The following is a 17,964-nucleotide window of genomic DNA, read 5'->3' on the forward strand; positions in this document are numbered from 1 at the left end:
GGGCTGGGCAGCTCTGTCTTCTGCGTGTCGAGACTGAAAACCTCCTCCTGGTGTCCTCATGGCTTCCTGATTGACACTGCTCTGTCTTCTCTTGCAGAGTTGGATCTGTAGCGGTCCTTTGGAGAGTGTGTGTGGCGGGAGAGTGAAACCTTGGGGGAAAATGCTAGGAGATTCTTTTTTCTTTTTGTTCTACTTTTCGCTCGGAAAGTTTTTAAATCCTCATTTGGTGCATCTGTATTCCAGCCAATAGGTGTGCCAGTTTTCATGTAATCTTTACTGGCCCAACTTGGGAGTGGGGAAATTGCTTAAAAAAAAAGAAAAAGAAAAAAAAAAGATTATTCTAAATAAAAGGAAAAAGGCTTACACTACCTTAAGCTGTGCTCTCTGCCTCCTGGGAGAGGGCCGCAAAGCCAGGCACCCCGCCAACCACTGGGGGTCCTAATCCACCTGCTGGGCATCACCTCTCCTCCTCCTCAGAATTGGGTGTTTGCTGACCATCAAAAGCAATGACTTTTTATTCTGTTTGTACTGAACCAAAACAAACAACTGTGTATAGACTGCTGTTTTCTTTTTTATTTGAAATGAGGCATTTTGGTGTTCTTTCCCCTGCCATACGGCCTGTCTGCCCTTCCCTCCTCACATTGGTTCCAGCAGAGTAGCCGAAAGTCCTGCCGCCGCCGCCACCACCACCACCACCACTGCAGCAACAACAGCAGCAGCAGCAGCAGCGCCTGCATAGCTCCACTCTGACCTGTGAAGGAATGGGGATGAGGCCAGGAGCTAGTGTCTACCACGGCCACACAGGGAGCAGTGTGGGCCCTTAGCCCCCAAGGGGCCTGCTGTGCATGTGGTTTTTTTTTTTTTAAACACAGTAAACTAGATTAGTCGTCAGTGTTTTAATTGCCCCTCTTCTCCTCTCCTGCATTCCTCTCCTCTCTTCTTTCCTCTCTGTCCCTTCTCTTTCCCCTCTCTACCAGGAGACCATCATGTCTCTCCGCCTTTCTCCTCTCCCCTCCAGGGGAGTCAGGCTGTCTGTGAAATCCATGAGCTTCTCTCCCTCTCCCACTCCTCCTCTCCTGCTTTCAGATGGATTTATTCCTTTTTTAAACAATGAACATCGGAAATGAGACTGTGGGGTGTGGTTTCTCTCTCTCTCTCTTTTTTTTTTTTTTTTTTTTAATTTTCTTTGTTGGGTTTTTGAGCAACCTCATGTCCCCTTCCCAGGGAGCTTCTTAATTTACCTCTTAGAACTCAAGTGGATGGGAAGTAGAGCACTGTGTGTCAGTATGCTTTGTTTTCTGACACGATTACACAGCGAGGCTTTAATGCTATTTGGGTAGGTGAGCTTCTGCACTTCTGTTGTGCTGAACTGTATTTTCTTCTCTCATCTCCTCTTTGTCTTTTTCTCTTTTCCTCTCCTTCCTGCCTTCTTCTGCTGGCCTCCTTTTCTCTTTCTTTACCTTCCTTGGATTATCCTTCCAGGTTTTCATAATAAATTTATATTTTGTAAAAGGATTTTGTTGTACCAGGTTTTGCATCCTCACTGAATCCGACTGGCTTTTATTTTCCTCTCCAAAATCAGGTTTTTGTTCTCAACATCTTTCCCCATCATGTCCAGTCACTGTTTTGGTTTTGGCACCATCAGTATCAAATGTACAAACGGTTCTTGCTAACCAACACCAGGTATATCTGATGTTCAGATGAGTTCCAATAAAAATAATTTTTTTTTTTCAAAAGGTGTCTTTTCTTGAGTGCTGGAGGGCTTCCAAGCAAGCCCAGACAGCTGTGTAGCCCCACACTAGTCTAGTACTCATCTGGCCAAAGCTGTTATCTCATTTGTGTAATGGGAGTCCTTAAGGTAAATTTGGGATCCAAATTTGGAGGGCTTTGGGGGCAAGAAAGTTGGTGTGTGAGTTCTGAAGTTGGAAATGAGTTCAGGTGTCTTTTTCCAGGGCAGCATGGTCCAGTGAGCACATGTAAGTTTGGGCGGTAGATCCTCTGAGCCTACTTTCTCTTCTACTCAGTGAGGATGCTGCTTCCTTGGCAGGTGATTGTGATGTGAAGCTTAATAAGTCATAGATGTGCAGGTGTCTGGAGAGTCCTGACATGCAGTTGTGGTTTCGTTTCCTTTTGGAATCTTCAAAGGCAGCGATTTTCATATTGCCTCACACCCTTGGGGGGGCTCTGGGACCACTGGGGGACCTGCTAAATCCTCTTCAGTCTGAGCAGTTCAGCCATTGTCAGTTTTAGTATTGTGTCTCTGTATTTCACTTGCAGAAAGAGTTTTGCTTCTATAAAGGACTTTAAAAATTACTCCAAAGAGATCTAGTTTTGTAGCAGAGGGGAGACGGTTTCTCAAACTTAGGGCAGTCCTGAGGAGCTCAGGCAGTAGCCCTTTTCTCGGTTCCCTTTGCGGGTCTTCGTCAGATGATGCCCTCTAGACCCGTGCTGTCCAATATGTAGCCGCTAGCCACGTGCAGCTGTCAGGCCCTTGGAATGTGGCTGGTTCGAGCTGTGATACACTGCAAGTGTAAACACAAACCAGACTTCGAAGGCTTAGTATGATAACAAAAGGAAAGGAGTGTAAAATATGTCAATAACTTTTTTATATATGTGTTGAAATATTTTGGGTATTGGGTTAAATAAAATATATTATTAAAATTCACCTGTTTCCCTTTTACTTGTGTAATGTGGCTGCTAGAAAATATAAAGTTACCTATGTGGCTTCTATCTGGGCAGTGCAGCTCTAGACCTCCAGGACCAGCAGTTGTGCCACTGCCTCCTCTCCCAGGCCTCTCATGACCTGAGTCCAAGCACAGCTGGGAAGGTCAGCTGGCCGGTGGGCTGGCCTGGGCCCAGCTCCCTCCCTCCCCTTCTGGGCTCCAGCCTTCATGGTGCCAGGACTTTCTTGTGTGTTAATGAGACTCCACTGGAGTTGGGAGCAGAGGCTCTGGTCCCCTGCTGTGTGCTAGTTATGTAATCTGTGCTGCCCAGAAGGGCCACTAGATGCTGCTCTGTGATCCCTGAAAGAACAAAGCTGACTTCCTCAGGAGTAAGGGCTCAGGCCTGCTCTTTGGAACCCTTCCTGGAAGCTGTAGCTGGCCCCCGCCTTGGCCTCCCTCCCTCGGGATGCTATGGGAAGTGGGGCATGCGAAGAGTGGACTCTCCGGCAGTCCACGGGCAGCCCAGCCCAGCAGGGAAGCTAACAAGCAGGCTGGCCCTTCAGGCAGCTAGAGATAGGCAATAGGCTAAGTAGGCTGATTGATGGGGGTGGGATTTGGAAATCTTCCCTGCAGTTCTCTGATGAAGGCAGCTAGGAAGAAAACAGCCCTGCCTCATTCAACTGGGTCTGCCTTCTGGGTCCTTGATTCTGCCGTTTCTGGCAGTTGACTGCCCTTTCTTCCTTGCTTCCAGTTGGAGCAGTGATAGGAACTGGGGGTGGGGAGGTGGTGGTGGGTTGAGTGAAAAGAGGAGCTGTGTGGTGTCTGAAAACCAGCATAACAGGCATGGCCTGGGTGGATAGGAGCTCCTGGAGACCCCTCCCTCAGTCGCAGCAGCAAGTGGGCTGCCAGTGCCATCTCATTCCTGCTGTGCTGCAACTGTGACTTTGCTTTGGACAAGTGTGAGGAGGCTGGTGTTCTGCCGAGAGCTCTGTTTGAAGGTGCTAGGGAAAGGCTGGCTGGACAAAGGTGAGAGGACACAGGGTGTGGCCTGGCTTGAAAAGGCCCATGCAGAGGCATGCTGCTCTGGTGTGGGAAGCAGGGTAGTGGGCTGAGCTTGGTCCGCCTCCCCGTGAATTGGAATAGCTAGAATTGAGATTAAGAGTTAAAGGTAACAGAGTGGGCCCAGGTTTTTCTAGGGGGTGGATTTTTCTTTTTTTTTTAGCCGAAGTCTCACTCTGTCACCCTGGCTGGAATGCAGTGGCACAATCTCAGCTCACTGCAACCTCTGCCTCCCGGGTTCAAGCTATTCTCCTGCCTCAGCCTCCTGAGTAGCTGGGATTACAGGTGCCCGCCACCACGCCTGGCTAATTTTTTTTTGTATAAGTAGAGACGGGGTTTCACCATGTTGGCCAGGCTGGTCTGGAACTCCTGACCTCAGGTGATCCGCCCGCCTCGGCCTCCCAAAATGCTGGGATTACAGGTGTGAGCCACTGCGTCCGGCCTCTTCTGGCTTCTTACTGTTACATGCAGGAGAGTTGAGGACAGCTCCATTTGAAGAGCAGGTAGGCTTGTACACTGAGGAACATTCACAGGGAGGGGCACACTGAGCTGGGGGCCTGCCTTCCTCTTCTGAGTTCCCACAACAGCTGCTGTGGATGTTCTGAAGGGCTGTGGACAAAGTAGCCCTCTGGGTACAGAGCAATGCATTTTCCACTGTATGCCTGCCCCCCAAGGTTCCTAAAGCCTGGAATTCCCATTGACAGAAATCTGAGTGGCACATAAAACCCAGCACTTTCTTGATTGCACCATTTTGAATGATGCCAGATTCCCTTTCTGTTCCCCCTAGGACAGTTGACAGGGCTGGCGCAGGGTGAAAGCCTAGTCGGCTGGAGTGGTCAGGTAATTGGGTGTCATCCTCTTCTCTGGAGAGCCACTCCCTCATCTCTAGGTCCAGAGATAATCTGGATTAAGACAGGGCTTAAGTTTCCTGTTCCCCAGGTTTGTGGTCAGTTTTGACTCGATCTCGAGAAACAAGGTAAAATAGTAAATGAACAACGGCCTTTGTGAAGGATCTGGATTCACATCTGACAGGAACAGCTTTCAGAAACAGAATTTTACTCAATTTCGCTAGCATCAAGTTCTCAAATTATACATACTTAGAATTGAAAACGCTTAAGAGGGTCAGAAAGCTGGCCGGAGGGGCAGTTGCTTCAGCTTTAATATGACAAGAGGGCGAGTGGGAACTTAGAGGTCATATTTGTGACGGGCTCAGGCTTGGCTACGGACCACGCTTCTCTGGCTTGGATTTCTGAGGCCCACTTCGGCCGCGGGCATCTACGCAGGAAGAGGGAACGGAGGCCCCGGAGGGGTGGCCAGAACCGATTGGACTGTCCACTCGAGGTGCGCGTGGCACTCGGGACGCCTCAGTAAAGGCGTCGCCTCTCCCCGCCCAGGGCCTTCTTCCCCGCGCTCCCTGGCTGCTTTCCACAGGGACGGGGATGTCAGGTGGAAGGAGGGAGCTCCGGACCCTGGCCTCGGCTGAGGGCTCCTCACCAGGCCCGGGCGGCAGCCTCGGAGAGGGCGGGCCGCGCGCTGCCAGGGCAGGGACTCGGCCAAGAGTGCCCCCGCGGCCGGCAGCTGCGGACGCCGCGGCGGGAACAAAGGCAGCACGTGTCTGGGCGGGACGCGGGCGGGGTCGGCCCTCGGCTCCGCCCTGCTCGGCGCCCGCCCCGCGTCGGCAGAGTTGGGTTGCGCGGGCGCCGGGGACTCTCAGGCGGCCGGGCTGCTAGTGGGCGGCGGCGCGGAGCGGGCGGCGAGCTGTGCGGGAGAGGCGGCCCCGAGGGGCGGGGCGGGCCGACGCCAGGTGTCCCGCCGCCGCCGCGGAGTCCGGCTCCTAGATGGGGCCCGGCGCGTAGAGGTGCCTCCCGCTCGTTGCCGCGTCCTACCCGCACAGTGCGCGGCTCGAGCTGAGGACACCAACGGCCGCGACTCCCCGGCGAGACCAGGCCGGAGCGTGGACGGCGCGCGCGCCCCGCGAGGGAGGGCGCTGAGGCGCGCGCCGGGAGCGGGAGCGCGGCGGCGGCGGCGGCGGCGGCGGCGGCGGCGGCGAAGGTGCGGGCGGCCGAGCGGGGGGCGGGGCCGCGGTGCCTGCAGAACCTTGGACAGAAGCTCCCTAGCCGCCGCCGCCGTCGCCGCCGCCGAGCGCGAGGCCAGCCGATCCCCGCCGAGCGCCCCCGAGCGCCGCCGAGCGCCGGGACTGCGGCGGCGGGGCCGCGGCGCGCATTGCGGAGGGCGCGGAGCGTAGGAGCTGCCGCCTGCCGGGTAAGCCTGCGCTGGGCGGCCGTCCTTGGCCCTGGGGAGCGGGGGCCGGGGACCGGGGTCGCGCCCTTGCTGGGTGTCGAGGCGGGGGTCCTCGGCCGCCTCCGTCGGCGCCCGGGCCCCTCCCGGCTGCGCTTGGGGACCGCAGCGGCGGCGGCGGGCGGGGGTGCTGCAGTGGAGGCGGCGAGGCTGCGTCGCGGGGGCGCGGGTAGGGCCCGGGACTGGGGCGGCGGAGTGCGCCGAGGCGCGGGGCGGAGGGGCGCGGCGCGGAGCCCAGCCTGGCGCTAAGAACCATCTTGTTTTCCAGGCAGATCCAAGGGGGCAGCACGCTTCCCGGGAGCGCCCCCGCCTCCTCCCCGGGGCCGCCGCAGGCTCGGTGAGCGGTTTTATCCCTCCGGCCGGCAGGCTGGGCGCGCAGGGGCGCGAGCCCCCGCCCGGCGCGCAGCAGCACCATGGGCACGGTGCTGTCCCTGTCTCCCAGCTACCGGAAGGCCACGCTGTTTGAGGATGGCGCGGCCACTGTGGGCCACTATACGGCCGTACAGAACAGCAAGAACGCCAAGGACAAGAACCTGAAGCGCCACTCCATCATCTCCGTGCTGCCTTGGAAGAGAATCGTGGCCGTGTCGGCCAAGAAGAAGAACTCCAAGAAGGTGCAGCCCAACAGCAGCTACCAGAACAACATCACGCACCTCAACAATGAGAACCTGAAGAAGTCGCTGTCGTGCGCCAACCTGTCCACATTCGCCCAGCCCCCACCGGCCCAGCCGCCTGCACCCCCGGCCAGCCAGCTCTCAGGCTCCCAGACCGGGGGCTCCTCCTCGGTCAAGAAAGCCCCTCACCCTGCCGTCACCTCCGCAGGGACGCCCAAACGGGTCATCGTCCAGGCGTCCACCAGTGAGCTGCTTCGCTGCCTGGGTGAGTTTCTCTGCCGCCGGTGCTACCGCCTGAAGCACCTGTCCCCCACGGACCCCGTGCTCTGGCTGCGCAGCGTGGACCGCTCGCTGCTTCTGCAGGGCTGGCAGGACCAGGGCTTCATCACGCCGGCCAACGTGGTCTTCCTCTACATGCTCTGCAGGGATGTTATCTCCTCCGAGGTGGGCTCGGATCACGAGCTCCAGGCCGTCCTGCTGACATGCCTGTACCTCTCGTACTCCTACATGGGCAACGAGATCTCCTACCCGCTCAAGCCCTTCCTGGTGGAGAGCTGCAAGGAGGCCTTTTGGGACCGTTGCCTCTCTGTCATCAACCTCATGAGCTCAAAGATGCTGCAGATAAATGCCGACCCACACTACTTCACACAGGTCTTCTCCGACCTGAAGAACGAGAGCGGCCAGGAGGACAAGAAGCGGCTCCTCCTAGGTCTGGATCGGTGAGCACCGTAGCCTGCGTCATGGCTCAAGGATTCAATGCGTTTTTAAAAATTTATTATTAAATCAGTTTTGTGTACAGTATGTGTCTAGCAAAGCCACCAAGGGCCTCACCTTTCCCACAGTCTCTCCCTGGGGTTTTTTTCATCCCTGCCAAGAACTCTGGGCACTTTTGAACTCACGAGCCTCGTGCAAAACCCAGAAGATGTATTCAGAGCCACCCAGGCCACTGGCCTCCCACTTTGGGGAACTCAAAGGACTGACCTGCCCCTGCCGCCTGTGCCCTTGCTGGGTCCAGGGTAGGCAAGGCTGCCGGCTGCACCCTGTATGGAGCTAGAGAAGGGCCTCTGGCTGCCTGGCCCAGGGAGGAATTGGGGTTTCTGGTTGGAGGCTTTTTTCTGGCTCCTGTGTGGAGTTATTCACTCTCCCAGAGGCTCCTGGAGCCAGCCACCCTAACTGAGCTGCCAGTGGGGTGGTGAGGCAAGATCCCCGCCACCCTGGGACATCTTCAATCTAGGTGTGGCGAAGCTGAGCGGGTCTAGTGGAAAGATTGTGTCTGGTCGTTTGACCACACACCGCCCTGATTTGCTGTTTTCTTTTTTTAGGGAGAAGGGCTTTCCTTTAGTGGAGAAATGGAACTCGCCCCCCGACCCCTTTGTTTGCTGCTCCCAGCCACGTTGGTGGTATTGGCCGATGAGCTGGTTTGACTCATTAATTTCTCTCAATTTGGGTCCCAGCTAAAGAGGTGGGGTGAAGCTGGGGACAACTTTCCTGGGTGAGTTTTTCTTTTGAATAATGCAGTGCAGTCACCCTGTGGCAAATGCCAGGACAGCTGCAGGTGCCCATTAGCAACGCCTGCCTTCTGGGCAAGGTGAGGGATGCCATACCTTGAGACCAAGCCAGTGCCCACCTAAGGGCTAAGGCCTCTTGCTGGTGCACATGACATTTGTCCTGCAGAGCTGGGGGGAAGGCGATGTGGTGACCCCACCCCCACCCGTTAATTTAAAGCTGTTTCTAAACAGTTGAGTTTCTTCTAAAGAGGAAGCCTTGCCCAGCAAGGACCAGTGAGACAGCCGGATCTTGGAGACAATTACAAGACGGGGAGTGAGACTCCTGATTGCTCTGGAAGCCTGCTGATTTCTACAACTGATCATTTGCAGCTGCTGGTTTTGGTTTCCACCTTACCATACTGGCTGTAAAAACACAAATGTGTACTTTATTGATTTTCTTTGTAATTCTCCCGTATTGGTGGCTTGGGACTTGGGAGAGGGAGCAAGCCTTCCTCCATCGCCCATCACTTGGCTGTGGAGAACAAAGACCAATGTAAGACGCTACAGAGGATTCTGTCTTCCAGGCCCAGTCCCCTGGGGAGTGCTGGAATGGGGATCTGGGGTGGGGAGGCAGAGGGTCACTTTACATAGGATTAAGTTCGAGGTGGCTACCGATTTCAGCACATGCACTACTGAAATTCACACAAAAAGAAAGCTGTGAAATTGAAGTCCCAATTTAAGAGTCCTGAAGCAGAACCTGGTGGCCGGAGGCATTCCCAGAGGTGGGGAAGAGAGCCCGCCCGGCCGGAGAGCATCTGCCTTGCTGCACCTGAGGCCCAGTAGAGCCGTTCCTGGGACTGTCAGATAATCGGTGCAGCGGTGGAAGGAGCCTGCGGCTGCTGGCACAGACTTCACACAGCACCTCCTCTCTGCTGGGTTTCTACACAGCCTGTCTTCAGATCCTGCTGCCGCGTGCGACCGGAGGTGGGAGGCCCCTGGTGGCATGGAAGAGGGAGGGTCAGTGCCAAGTCTCAGGAGGAGGGCGCATGTGTGTATCACCTTCAGCTGGCGGAACCTGGCTGCGAACTGTGCGGTTACATTGCATCCGCAGGATTCCAGTTGCGTGTCTGTTTCCTTCTCTTTCTCCGTATTTATTTTTTTATTCTTTGGAGGAGGTGGACATTTCGGAAGTGGTGGGGACTAAGGGAAGAACTCTCTAGTTCCCTCAGTGTGAAGCCTGTCGTGTTCTCTCCCCTTGCACTGGTCATCAGTATTGTGTAAAGGAACAACTGATATACTTGAGTGTGCAAGCAAAGAACCCATTTGCCATGCTGCTATGAAGACTACTTTTAGATCAACAATAAAAAAAAAAAAACCTACAAAAAAACCTTTATTCTTTAATTGTTGCTTTTACAGTGATATTGTGCATGCAAACCAGGAGCATTTTGTGTCTTAAGAAAAATAATCTTAGAACAGATGGCCGTGAAAATTACACCCATGCACAGAACAAGCCACAGGAATAATAGTTAAGGATTTGGTTTTTCTCTTTTTCTTGTAAACCTGGAGGGTTGATATATTCTTTCCATGCAGTTATTAGAACTTAGTTTTGTTCCAACAGTTAAACTTGCAATGAAAAGAAAATGTGCCATTTTTTTCACTCAGAATTATTCATAGCTGTATATTTGAAACTGCTAATTACACACGTGTGATGTATGTTGGTTTTTTAGTGCAATTTCTTCTGTAGCTATTCTTTGACCAAACTGTGGGTATTGTTAATATTAATTTATATTTGTCTCATTTTGTATGTATGTGTAGTGTGTTTGTGAGTATGTGTGGTTTATAATCTGACAAAGTCATGAAGCTCAGTTTGGCTGTAATTTAATTCCCCTTCCCTTATTTTTATTTATTTTTGTACTGTGCTGATTCAATAAAATGCACTGACCATCCATTACAGAGACGTCTTTTTGTGGGCAGGCTGGGGCCCCCTTTAATAAATGATTCATGCACTCAGAACATAATTGGATTTGTGTTATGGGGGAGGGGAGGACAGAGTTGGGGGCGAGGGCTTAACACACTAAGGTGATTAAGAAGGAAGCACAGGTTAAGTCAGCTTTGGTTTAGCGTCGGCCGAGGTGGGGGCAGCTGTTTCCCAAAGGCTCCTGTGGCAGAGCTGGGTGACTGGAACCTCCGGCCAAGGAGGGTCAGGCCCATGCATGGCCTGGTGAGGTCTGGCCGGGCGGGTCCTGCAGGGGCTCTGGACCCTAGACTCCCTGTGTTGAGGTGTGACTCTGAGGCTGCTGCTCCCACGTATTCTTGGGCTTGGCTCTGCTCTGTGCTCCCTTCCCCCGGCGTCTCCCAGGCCAGCAGGGGTGGGCTGGCATCCACATGGGCCAACCCTGCGGGTTTAGCTCCATGCGGGTTTCCAGGAGGGAGAAATCCAGCCCTGTGGCTCCCAGGGAAGCAGCCACTCCAGCCCATAATTGCGGCAAGGGTGTGGTTCCTACCAGCTCTATCTGTGCCTGTCCTGACTGCCAGCCTGAGGCCTGCACAGGCCACCGGTGTCAGCCTCAGGAAGAGGGTTATGGGGACGCTAGACGTGGCTCTCCCCAGGCTCTGCACCCTGCGGTCTGAAGCTGCCCCTTAGTACTAGGAAAGTCTTTCTTGTCCTCAAGTTGTAGCTTGTGAGCTGTCAGCCTTGTGATCAAGGCCACTTGCTTTCTGCAAAGCAACTCCCTTCGTCTGAGTTACAGAAGCCACCGCTGCGTGTTCTTTTCTGCCAATGACCACTGACCGGAAGCACCCTGGCTGCAGGACCCTCGGGTGCTGGCCGTGCCCTGTTGCTCCCTCAGGGCCTTGCTCCCTTCCCCAGGAGGAGCTGCTGCTTCCTCTCACTCTCCCCGCCGCCCCCGCACTTCCTCCCAGCCCCTTTCACTCCGCTGGCCTGGCCTGTCCCCAGTCTGCTGCTGTAGGTCTCTGAGCCTTTCCTTTCTACATACGCGCTTCTATTGCAGTAAACATGTTCCCTGGCACTAAGCAGTGTGCTTCCAGCTGCCAGCGCACAGGCCTCAAGATGGCAAGAGAAAGTGCTGGGACTCAACCCCACGGCCTCCTTCCCTCCTCACACCTCCTGTCCACAGCTTGCTTCTTGCTCACTTTTTGTTCAAAAGCCTCAGGCAAATCATCCTCCATTTTACATTATTTGTGCTTAATTCTCCCTTCTATCCTCTCAGATAATGGTTCACTTTATATAAGCAAAAATTTCACAAAGAAGTTTTCAGTGACAGATAAGCAGAACACCTTTAAAAATAAGATTTAATGCTTTATTGCTCTTGATGGCAAATCAAAATATGCTTTAGAAATAAAGTTAATTTACTGGAAAATAGGAGTTTTCGCACCAAACCATAAAATTGCATTTCATTACATCAAGTGAACCCCCTCATTGTCTACAATCACTGTGCCTGCTTCCTTTCCCCTCAGCGCCCGGGACACGTGACCGAGATCATACCCTAAATTCCTGATCCTTCTGCAGTTGCCACATACTGTGGCTTCTTTTAGTACATCATAAAAAAGTGCTTGTCCTGTGGCCTCAGCTGGGAGGCCCCGGCGCTGGGGCTAAGGGGCCCAAGGCACCATCCAAAGGCTGGGAGGAAGGAACCCAAACCCAGGCCCTCCTCCTGCCCTCCAGCCTTTGACAGGCAACTCATTTGGCATGATCTGTTTTGGTGTGTTTAAAACATACATTTGCATGTGTCTAGTGTAAAGCAACAAGTTTGAGGAAATAAGTGGAAGGAGAGAGGAAGTTCCAGTTAGATGGTTCCACTAGTGTCTACTGGTAATTGGCAAAACTATGAGTGTTGCTAACCTGGGCTGAGGGCACCTCTGCCTATGCAGGCAGCTGACCAGGCTTGGAGAATGAGAAAGGGTTCCCAAGGACAGGATGCCAGCGGGATTCTTTGTTGCAAACTGCACACAGTGCAATTTTTGGGAAGCAGGGATGGGGAGTGGGCATGAGACCGGGTTGTTGGGACCACTCTGGGGTCAGGCCCTGGGTGAGGCACAGGAGGCTGCACACAGGCACTTGGTGGGTTCTGCTGGGTCGGGGTGGGAAGGCAGGAGCAGTGTCTGTGGCAGGACGGGAAGAAGCTTCAGTACGTCCCTCTCTTGCACCCCTGCCCACTCCACCTGAGGCGTGGGCTCCCCCTCATCCTCTCACCACATGCCTGAGGTGTAGGCTCCCCTCATCCTCTCACCACATGGGGCATTTGCTCTGAGCCTCTACTTCCCTCAAGGCCTTCTCAGCAGCTGGGGCTCAGCGGGGAGGGTGGTCTCAGAAGGCCCCTGAAGCATACGTGCTTTTGCTGGGCAGAAACTGGCAAGCTGGCAGTGCTCCCTGGCACCAGTTTCACAGGTGCAGGCCCCAAGGGGCCGTGCAGAGGGCGGGGTGGGCGTCCTGGCCTGGCCTGCAGTGCCAGGACCCCACACTGTGCTGCTGCCCTGCTTCCCGTCATCCCGTGCCTTGACCCCACCCTTGCTGTTTCTCTGAGTAGGAAACGCAGCAAGAGGTGGTCCAGAGGGAAAGCGGCCAACCCTGAGGGCTGCCCTCACCCTGGCAGCTCCCCGTTCTCATTAGGGTTCCTGACCCAAGTGTGGTGACAGCAGGTATCTGATTAGCAACCCTGCAAACGATGAAAGTATCTATAAGAGGGCCACGGCCACAGGCTGCGAGTTAAGTAACATGATCCTGGGAGCATGCCCACGCTGTGCTCTCCAGAGCGGTGGTCGGAGGCCCTGGTGGGGGCCTTGGTGGCAAAGGGAGTCTCCCAGGGGAGAACCTGGGAAGGATGGACTCACTCTGCTGGATGGGCTGTTCTGCTCCTGCCACTGGCTCCTGGCTGAGGGGCTGGCCCTGCGGGTGACTCTGCTCACCCGGTGGCTTTGGCTGGCGGCTGGGAGTTGGGTTGGGGTGGGTCCGCCGAACTCTGAGCAGAGCCTCCCTGAGCTGGGTCCCCAGGGCTGGCTCACCTTGGGCAAGAGAGGTGGCTACGGGGCTCCCACAGAGCTGGGGTCCTGCATCCCCACCCCTTCCCTCTGCAGGGTCAGCAGCAGGGAGAACACCTGCCCAGGTGCTCTGACTTGACCTGGCCAAGGGGCATCCGCACCAACTAAAGGCAGCATCCAGTTGCCTCTGGGGTGAGATTGGTCTGGACGTCAGCCCAGGGGTCTGGGCGGGGCACGAGGGTCTTTGGTTTATTGAACAGGGACCGTGGACAGTCAGGATAAGAGGAAGATGATACCGAAGGCAGAAAGCCAGGAAGGAAACCTCACAGGGGCGGGCCTCCTCCGGGAGGGGCCCTCGCAGCAGGTTTCTAGCGGGCATGGGTTGGGAGGCAGCAGCTGGACTGGGACCCAGGACTCGGAGTGTGGCCGGGCTCCGGGCCAGGCCTCCGTGGGGCGTCAGTTCCCGGGCACGCTAAGGATGAAGCCCGAGCGATTCTTGGTGAAGTCGGGCTGGGGCTGGTTGAGCCGCGTCTCCACGGAGACGGTGCACTTCTTCCCGTGCAGGCTGCACTGTACTGGGTTGGTGACGTTCACTTGAAGGTGGCGCTTCTCACTGCAGGAACCAAAAACACCAGGCAGGCAGTTAGCAGGCGCATGAGAACAGGGCACCTCCCCGGCAGCTCCCGGCCACCATTGGCTCCAGCACGGTCTGCTTCCTCCACAAGTGCCCGGAGGATGCCTGAAGGGCCCCAGGGAGGCTGAGGCAACGCGAGTGTGGCACTAGCTGGGCCTCCAACCAGAGCCTCGGCACCATGGCAGGGCCCTTGGCTTCCATGCCAGCGCAGGGGACTGGACAGTGGAGGGCCATGTGGTTGAACAGACACCACCAGGTCTCTGGCTGGGGCTGAGGACCAAGACCCCGGGGCCTTCGGTGTACCAGGGCTGGGGTTCTGACTCTGACACTAATCCATCCTGCGGGAGACCCCTGCCACATGCCCCGGTGAGAGAGAGAGATGTCTACTGCTCCTGGCTGGTCCCTGCCTGTCACAGCCCGGCTGGTGGAAGTGGGCCTGACTCGGGTTTCCCCAAGTGAGAGGCTGCTCTCATCTGGAGCTGGGCCGCTTGGCTGGTTGCCACCCTGGTAGCCGCAGAACAGTGCAGCCGGCGCCCCACCGGGGGCTGCAGGGAACCCTGTGCAGCAGGAAGCCCCGCTGGCCTGGGAGCACATGAAGGTGGCTTCAGCCGGGCGTCGGCCGGGCTCCAGGTCGGGTGCAGAGGCGGAAGCTGTGCTCTTCCTGCTGGACAGAGCCAGAGCCCAAGCCCTTCCTCCAGCTCCTCACACGGCGCTGAACATGCTAAGAAGCTGTTGCTGGTTTTAAAAGCAGAGACACTTGTTGCAATAGGCTGGCACCCTAATGTCTGCTCACACAGGCAGCACAATCCCACGCTGTACCTCAGCTTGTGCCTTGTCAGCTCTGAGCTGGGAGGGGAGAGGAGAAAGGAGGAATCCTCCTGACCGCAGAGCCTCCAGTCAGGACTGGCTGGCTCTGCTCCGTATGCTGAAAGCCCTGGGAATTTTTCACTGCTCTCAGGATGGCGTCTGGGGCGTGGGCAGGTTGGTCCCACTTTGAACGCTCTGCTGGACTTACGGAGCTGCTCTTAGTTCTGGGCAGTGAACGCCGAGCTGTCGTGTCCACACGGCCAGGGGAACGCCAGGGCCAAGGCCAGCACGCACTGAGCTTCTGCCCAGCCTGGAGTCGCCTTCACCAGGCCATGAGCACGTGAGGCACTTTCTAAGCACTGGTTGCCCGGGAGGCGCAACTGCTCAGAGGCCGAGGCAGCTCAAAGGGCTCCGACGTGCAGTGGCTCGACGGGGTCAGCGTGCCCAGAGTAATGGGTGTCACTAGAGCACCCGGCCCAGCACACGCTTTCTGAGGACACCTGGTGGGCACGCCCCATAGCAGGCCCCAAAGTTTCAGAGGTAAGTGCGGGGCGCTCAGGGGCTCTCCTCATGGCTGTCTCCCCCCTGCTTTCTCACGGACACAGGAAGAGACCCCGGTTGTCACTTGTGGGCATTACGTATCTAATACTTAATGTCTTGTCAGCTGCAGCTAAAACCTTGGCTTAGACAGCTATTTTTAGCCAGACTTGGACATAAAAATAGCAGAGCCCAGCAGAGGCCATGACTCAGGCCCTCTTCTACTCTTGTGGGCACCAGGGCTGCTCTGCAGGGCTCATGTGCAGCCCTTGGCGGCGGGGTCCAGATGGGGTCCCTGCGGCCCTCGTGCTGGACCAGATGCCTCCAGGACCAGGCTGGGTCCCTGAGCTGGGGTAGCCTCCCTGCCTCCCCTCTGTCAACCTGGTATGGCGTTGGGTCCCTCTCACTGGACTCTTGTCCTCTGGGAGCCTCCCTCCTGATCCTGGCAGCGGCCTCCCCCTGCTCGCCCTCCTGGAGGGCCTGTGCCCTTCCCTGTGCAGGGAGTCCAGACTCTGCCCTCGCCCTTCCCTGAGGAACTGCATGTACACAGTGGGTTCCAGAATCACCTGGTGACTCAGTCTGAGGGAATGGGCTCTAAACAGGCCACACTCCATGTCAGCTCAAAAAAACTAAGAGACAGAAAATGGGAACCATTAGTTCACTCTCACCCTCTCGCGTTCAGACAATCAGGGCATGCTCCTCTGTGCAGGGCTCTCCTGACTCCCGCTCAGCAGGGTGGCCCCTGCCTCTACCCTCCCTGCTTCCTCTGGGCTCCGTGTATCTCCAGGATCTGCTCTACAGCCTTGATGCAGGGGTTCGGGCTGGTGGGAAAATGGGGAGGAGCAAATGACGCCTATAAAATGGCACAGGTGCAGTGGCTCATGCTTGTAATCCCAATACTCTGGGAGGCAGAGGAGGGAGGATCGATTGAGGCCAGGAGTTCAAGACCAGCCTGGGCAACATAGCCTATAGCCCAGGAGCCCATCGCTCCTCTCTACAAAAAATAAAAAACAAACCAATGAGCCGGGTGTGGTGGCCTGTGCTTGTAATCCTAGTTCCCTGGGAGGCTGAGGCAGGAGGATCGCCTGAGCCCAGGAATTCAAGGCTGTGATGAGCTATGATGATGCCACTGCATTCCAGCCTGGGCAACAGAGTGAGACCTTGTCTCTAAATAAATAAATAAATCGGCACCCAGGATATCATCCTCAGGGAGTTGTAGGATAAAAAATGCAGCAGGAACCACTGCTCCAGATTGCTGCTTCCCACATGGGCTGGGCTGAAACCTTTTCCTCCTGCCCTCTGTTGTCCCTGTCAGTAGGTCCTGTGGAGTACTTGCTGCCTGGGGGAGGCCCTTCCTCAGGGAGTGTCCAGCAGAGGGAAGAGCAGACCACGCTCTGGAAGGTCCAAGCCGATCATGCACGAGTCAACAGCGCTCCCACTGTCAGGCCAGCCCCTCTTCCCCACCCAAGGCCACCACTCTGCTGAAATGAAGGTTCTTGACTAGCAAGAAGGAAGGCAGAAGTTGGACACTGGATCCTTCTGGGTTGTGGATGTGGATGAGCTGTGGGCCCCTTTCCCTCTCCCTGTCCTACTTCTGCTGTGCCAGCCCCACAGCTGCTCAGTCCCCTCCCTGGTGGTGGGTACTGTCCTGGGACAGCCAGTTGGTCCTCTCCTTCCCGTTGGCAATTCTGGCTTTCCGGCATTCCACACCACGGGGCCCAGCCCATGGGGCTTGGCGGAGGGAGTGTTCCTGCTAGCTCTTCTCTTTAGGCGGAGGAGCCCCAGCGCCGCAGGAGACGGGAGGCAGTGCAGAGACTCGCCTGAGTGCTGAGGGTGGCGGGGCCTGTCTCTGTCCCCTCTCGGGGACCTGTCCCTCTCCTGGACCACGGATATTGATCTGAGGCAAACATCTAATTCCCACTTCCCCAGAACATCCCCCAACTGAACAAGAATCAGTGACACTTTAGGAAAGAAAAGGTGGTATTTAGTGGCGGTCCCCACACTGCCCCTCCCAGGACTTTGTTTTCTAAGCCCACCTGAGATCTCTCCTGATCCCTTTGAGGTCTTAATACAAGAGCCGGGCCTACGGGTGGGAGAGTCTGGATTCTGTCCTGGCCTTGCCAAGCTTCCTGGCTTCACGACCTTGTTCAAGTCACTTAAACCTCTGTCTGGCGTTTACAACCATCAAACCATCTACCCTCCAGGTGCTTCACAAGGACTGACTCCACCCCAGGCACTGTGTCGGCACTGGAAACATGAAACCCGAGCTGGGAGCCAGACACGGGGGGTCTTCCTGGGAGCCTGGGAAGCCGCCTGCCCTCGTGGAATTGACGGTCTGAGGAGTGATGCACATGAAGCACTTTGAAAGATGTGAAGCACTGTGTGTAAAACATGTGCCAATTTCTTGCTTCACAGAAGGAATTTTCACTGCTTTCTCAGTTAAGTGTCAAGAACCTCCAAAAGAGATGGTTCAAGAGAGCTATTATTATTGAATCAGATTTGTTCTTTACACATTTTAGCATAGCTCACAAAACCATATGAATGTTTCTGTTTTGAATATTCTCTTCCTAAATGTTTTACATCCTGTGGGGAGGGGCTTGGATTCTGATTCTGTCTTTAAATCCTACAAGTAGGCCGGGTGCGTAGCTCACACCTATAATCCCAGCACTTTGGGAGGCTGAGGCGGGCAGATCATGAGGTCAGGAGTTTGAGACCAGCCTGACCAACATAGTGAAACCCCGTCTCTATTGAAAATACAAAAATTAGCCAGGTGTGGTGGCGGGTGCCTGTAGTTCCAGCTACTCGGGAGGCTGAGGCAGGAGAATCGCTTGAACCAGAGAGTCGGAGATTGCAGTGCCACTGCACTC

The 17,964-nt window shown here is 55.6% G+C and overlaps 3 protein-coding genes across 7 annotated transcripts in view; 2 read left to right on the forward strand and 1 right to left on the reverse strand.

Annotated features, from left to right (window-relative positions):
• The window catches only part of PSMD11 (proteasome 26S subunit, non-ATPase 11), a 39,034-nt gene extending 36,369 nt beyond the window's left edge, over window positions 1-2,665 (forward strand). Inside the window, exon 14 of one of the 2 annotated variants that reach the window (XM_054459982.2) lies at window positions 98-1,736. The gene's annotated coding sequence lies outside the window, so the exon portion shown is untranslated. Of the gene's footprint in view, window positions 1-97 lie in introns of both variants that reach the window. The other variant, XM_054459983.2, reaches the window with a different exon arrangement.
• A 2,237-nt stretch (window positions 2,666-4,902) lies between these two features.
• On the forward strand, window positions 4,903-10,072 carry CDK5R1 (cyclin dependent kinase 5 regulatory subunit 1). Of its 2 annotated transcripts, none has more exons than XM_054459985.2 (2): window positions 4,903-5,063; window positions 6,289-10,072. In XM_054459985.2, exon 2 carries the CDS (start codon window positions 6,434-6,436, stop codon window positions 7,355-7,357), a length of 924 nt encoding a protein of 307 aa, XP_054315960.1. In that variant the 5' UTR covers window positions 4,903-5,063; window positions 6,289-6,433; the 3' UTR covers window positions 7,358-10,072. The 2 variants fall into 2 exon arrangements, with proteins under 2 accessions (XP_054315960.1, XP_054315959.1); XM_054459984.2 differs by lacking the exon at window positions 4,903-5,063 and adding an exon at window positions 5,827-5,984.
• A 1,355-nt stretch (window positions 10,073-11,427) lies between these two features.
• The window catches only part of MYO1D (myosin ID), a 376,049-nt gene continuing 369,512 nt past the window's right edge, over window positions 11,428-17,964 (reverse strand). For all 3 annotated transcript variants that reach the window (XM_063656158.1, XM_054459987.2, XM_054459991.2), the window contains one exon: window positions 11,428-13,732. In XM_063656158.1, the coding sequence (XP_063512228.1) occupies window positions 13,576-13,732 (157 nt within the window). In that variant the 3' untranslated portion in view covers window positions 11,428-13,575. The remainder of the gene's footprint in view (window positions 13,733-17,964) is intronic.

This window comes from Pongo pygmaeus, chromosome 19 (genome assembly GCF_028885625.2).
Source record: "Pongo pygmaeus isolate AG05252 chromosome 19, NHGRI_mPonPyg2-v2.0_pri, whole genome shotgun sequence".
In the NCBI taxonomy this organism is placed as follows: domain Eukaryota; kingdom Metazoa; phylum Chordata; class Mammalia; order Primates; family Hominidae; genus Pongo; species Pongo pygmaeus.

Excerpts from the sequence above, each read along its gene's own strand:
- CDK5R1 (XM_054459985.2), top strand. The coding sequence starts at position 6,434 with ATGGGCACGGTGCTGTCCCTGTCTCCCAGCTACCGGAAGGCCACGCTG.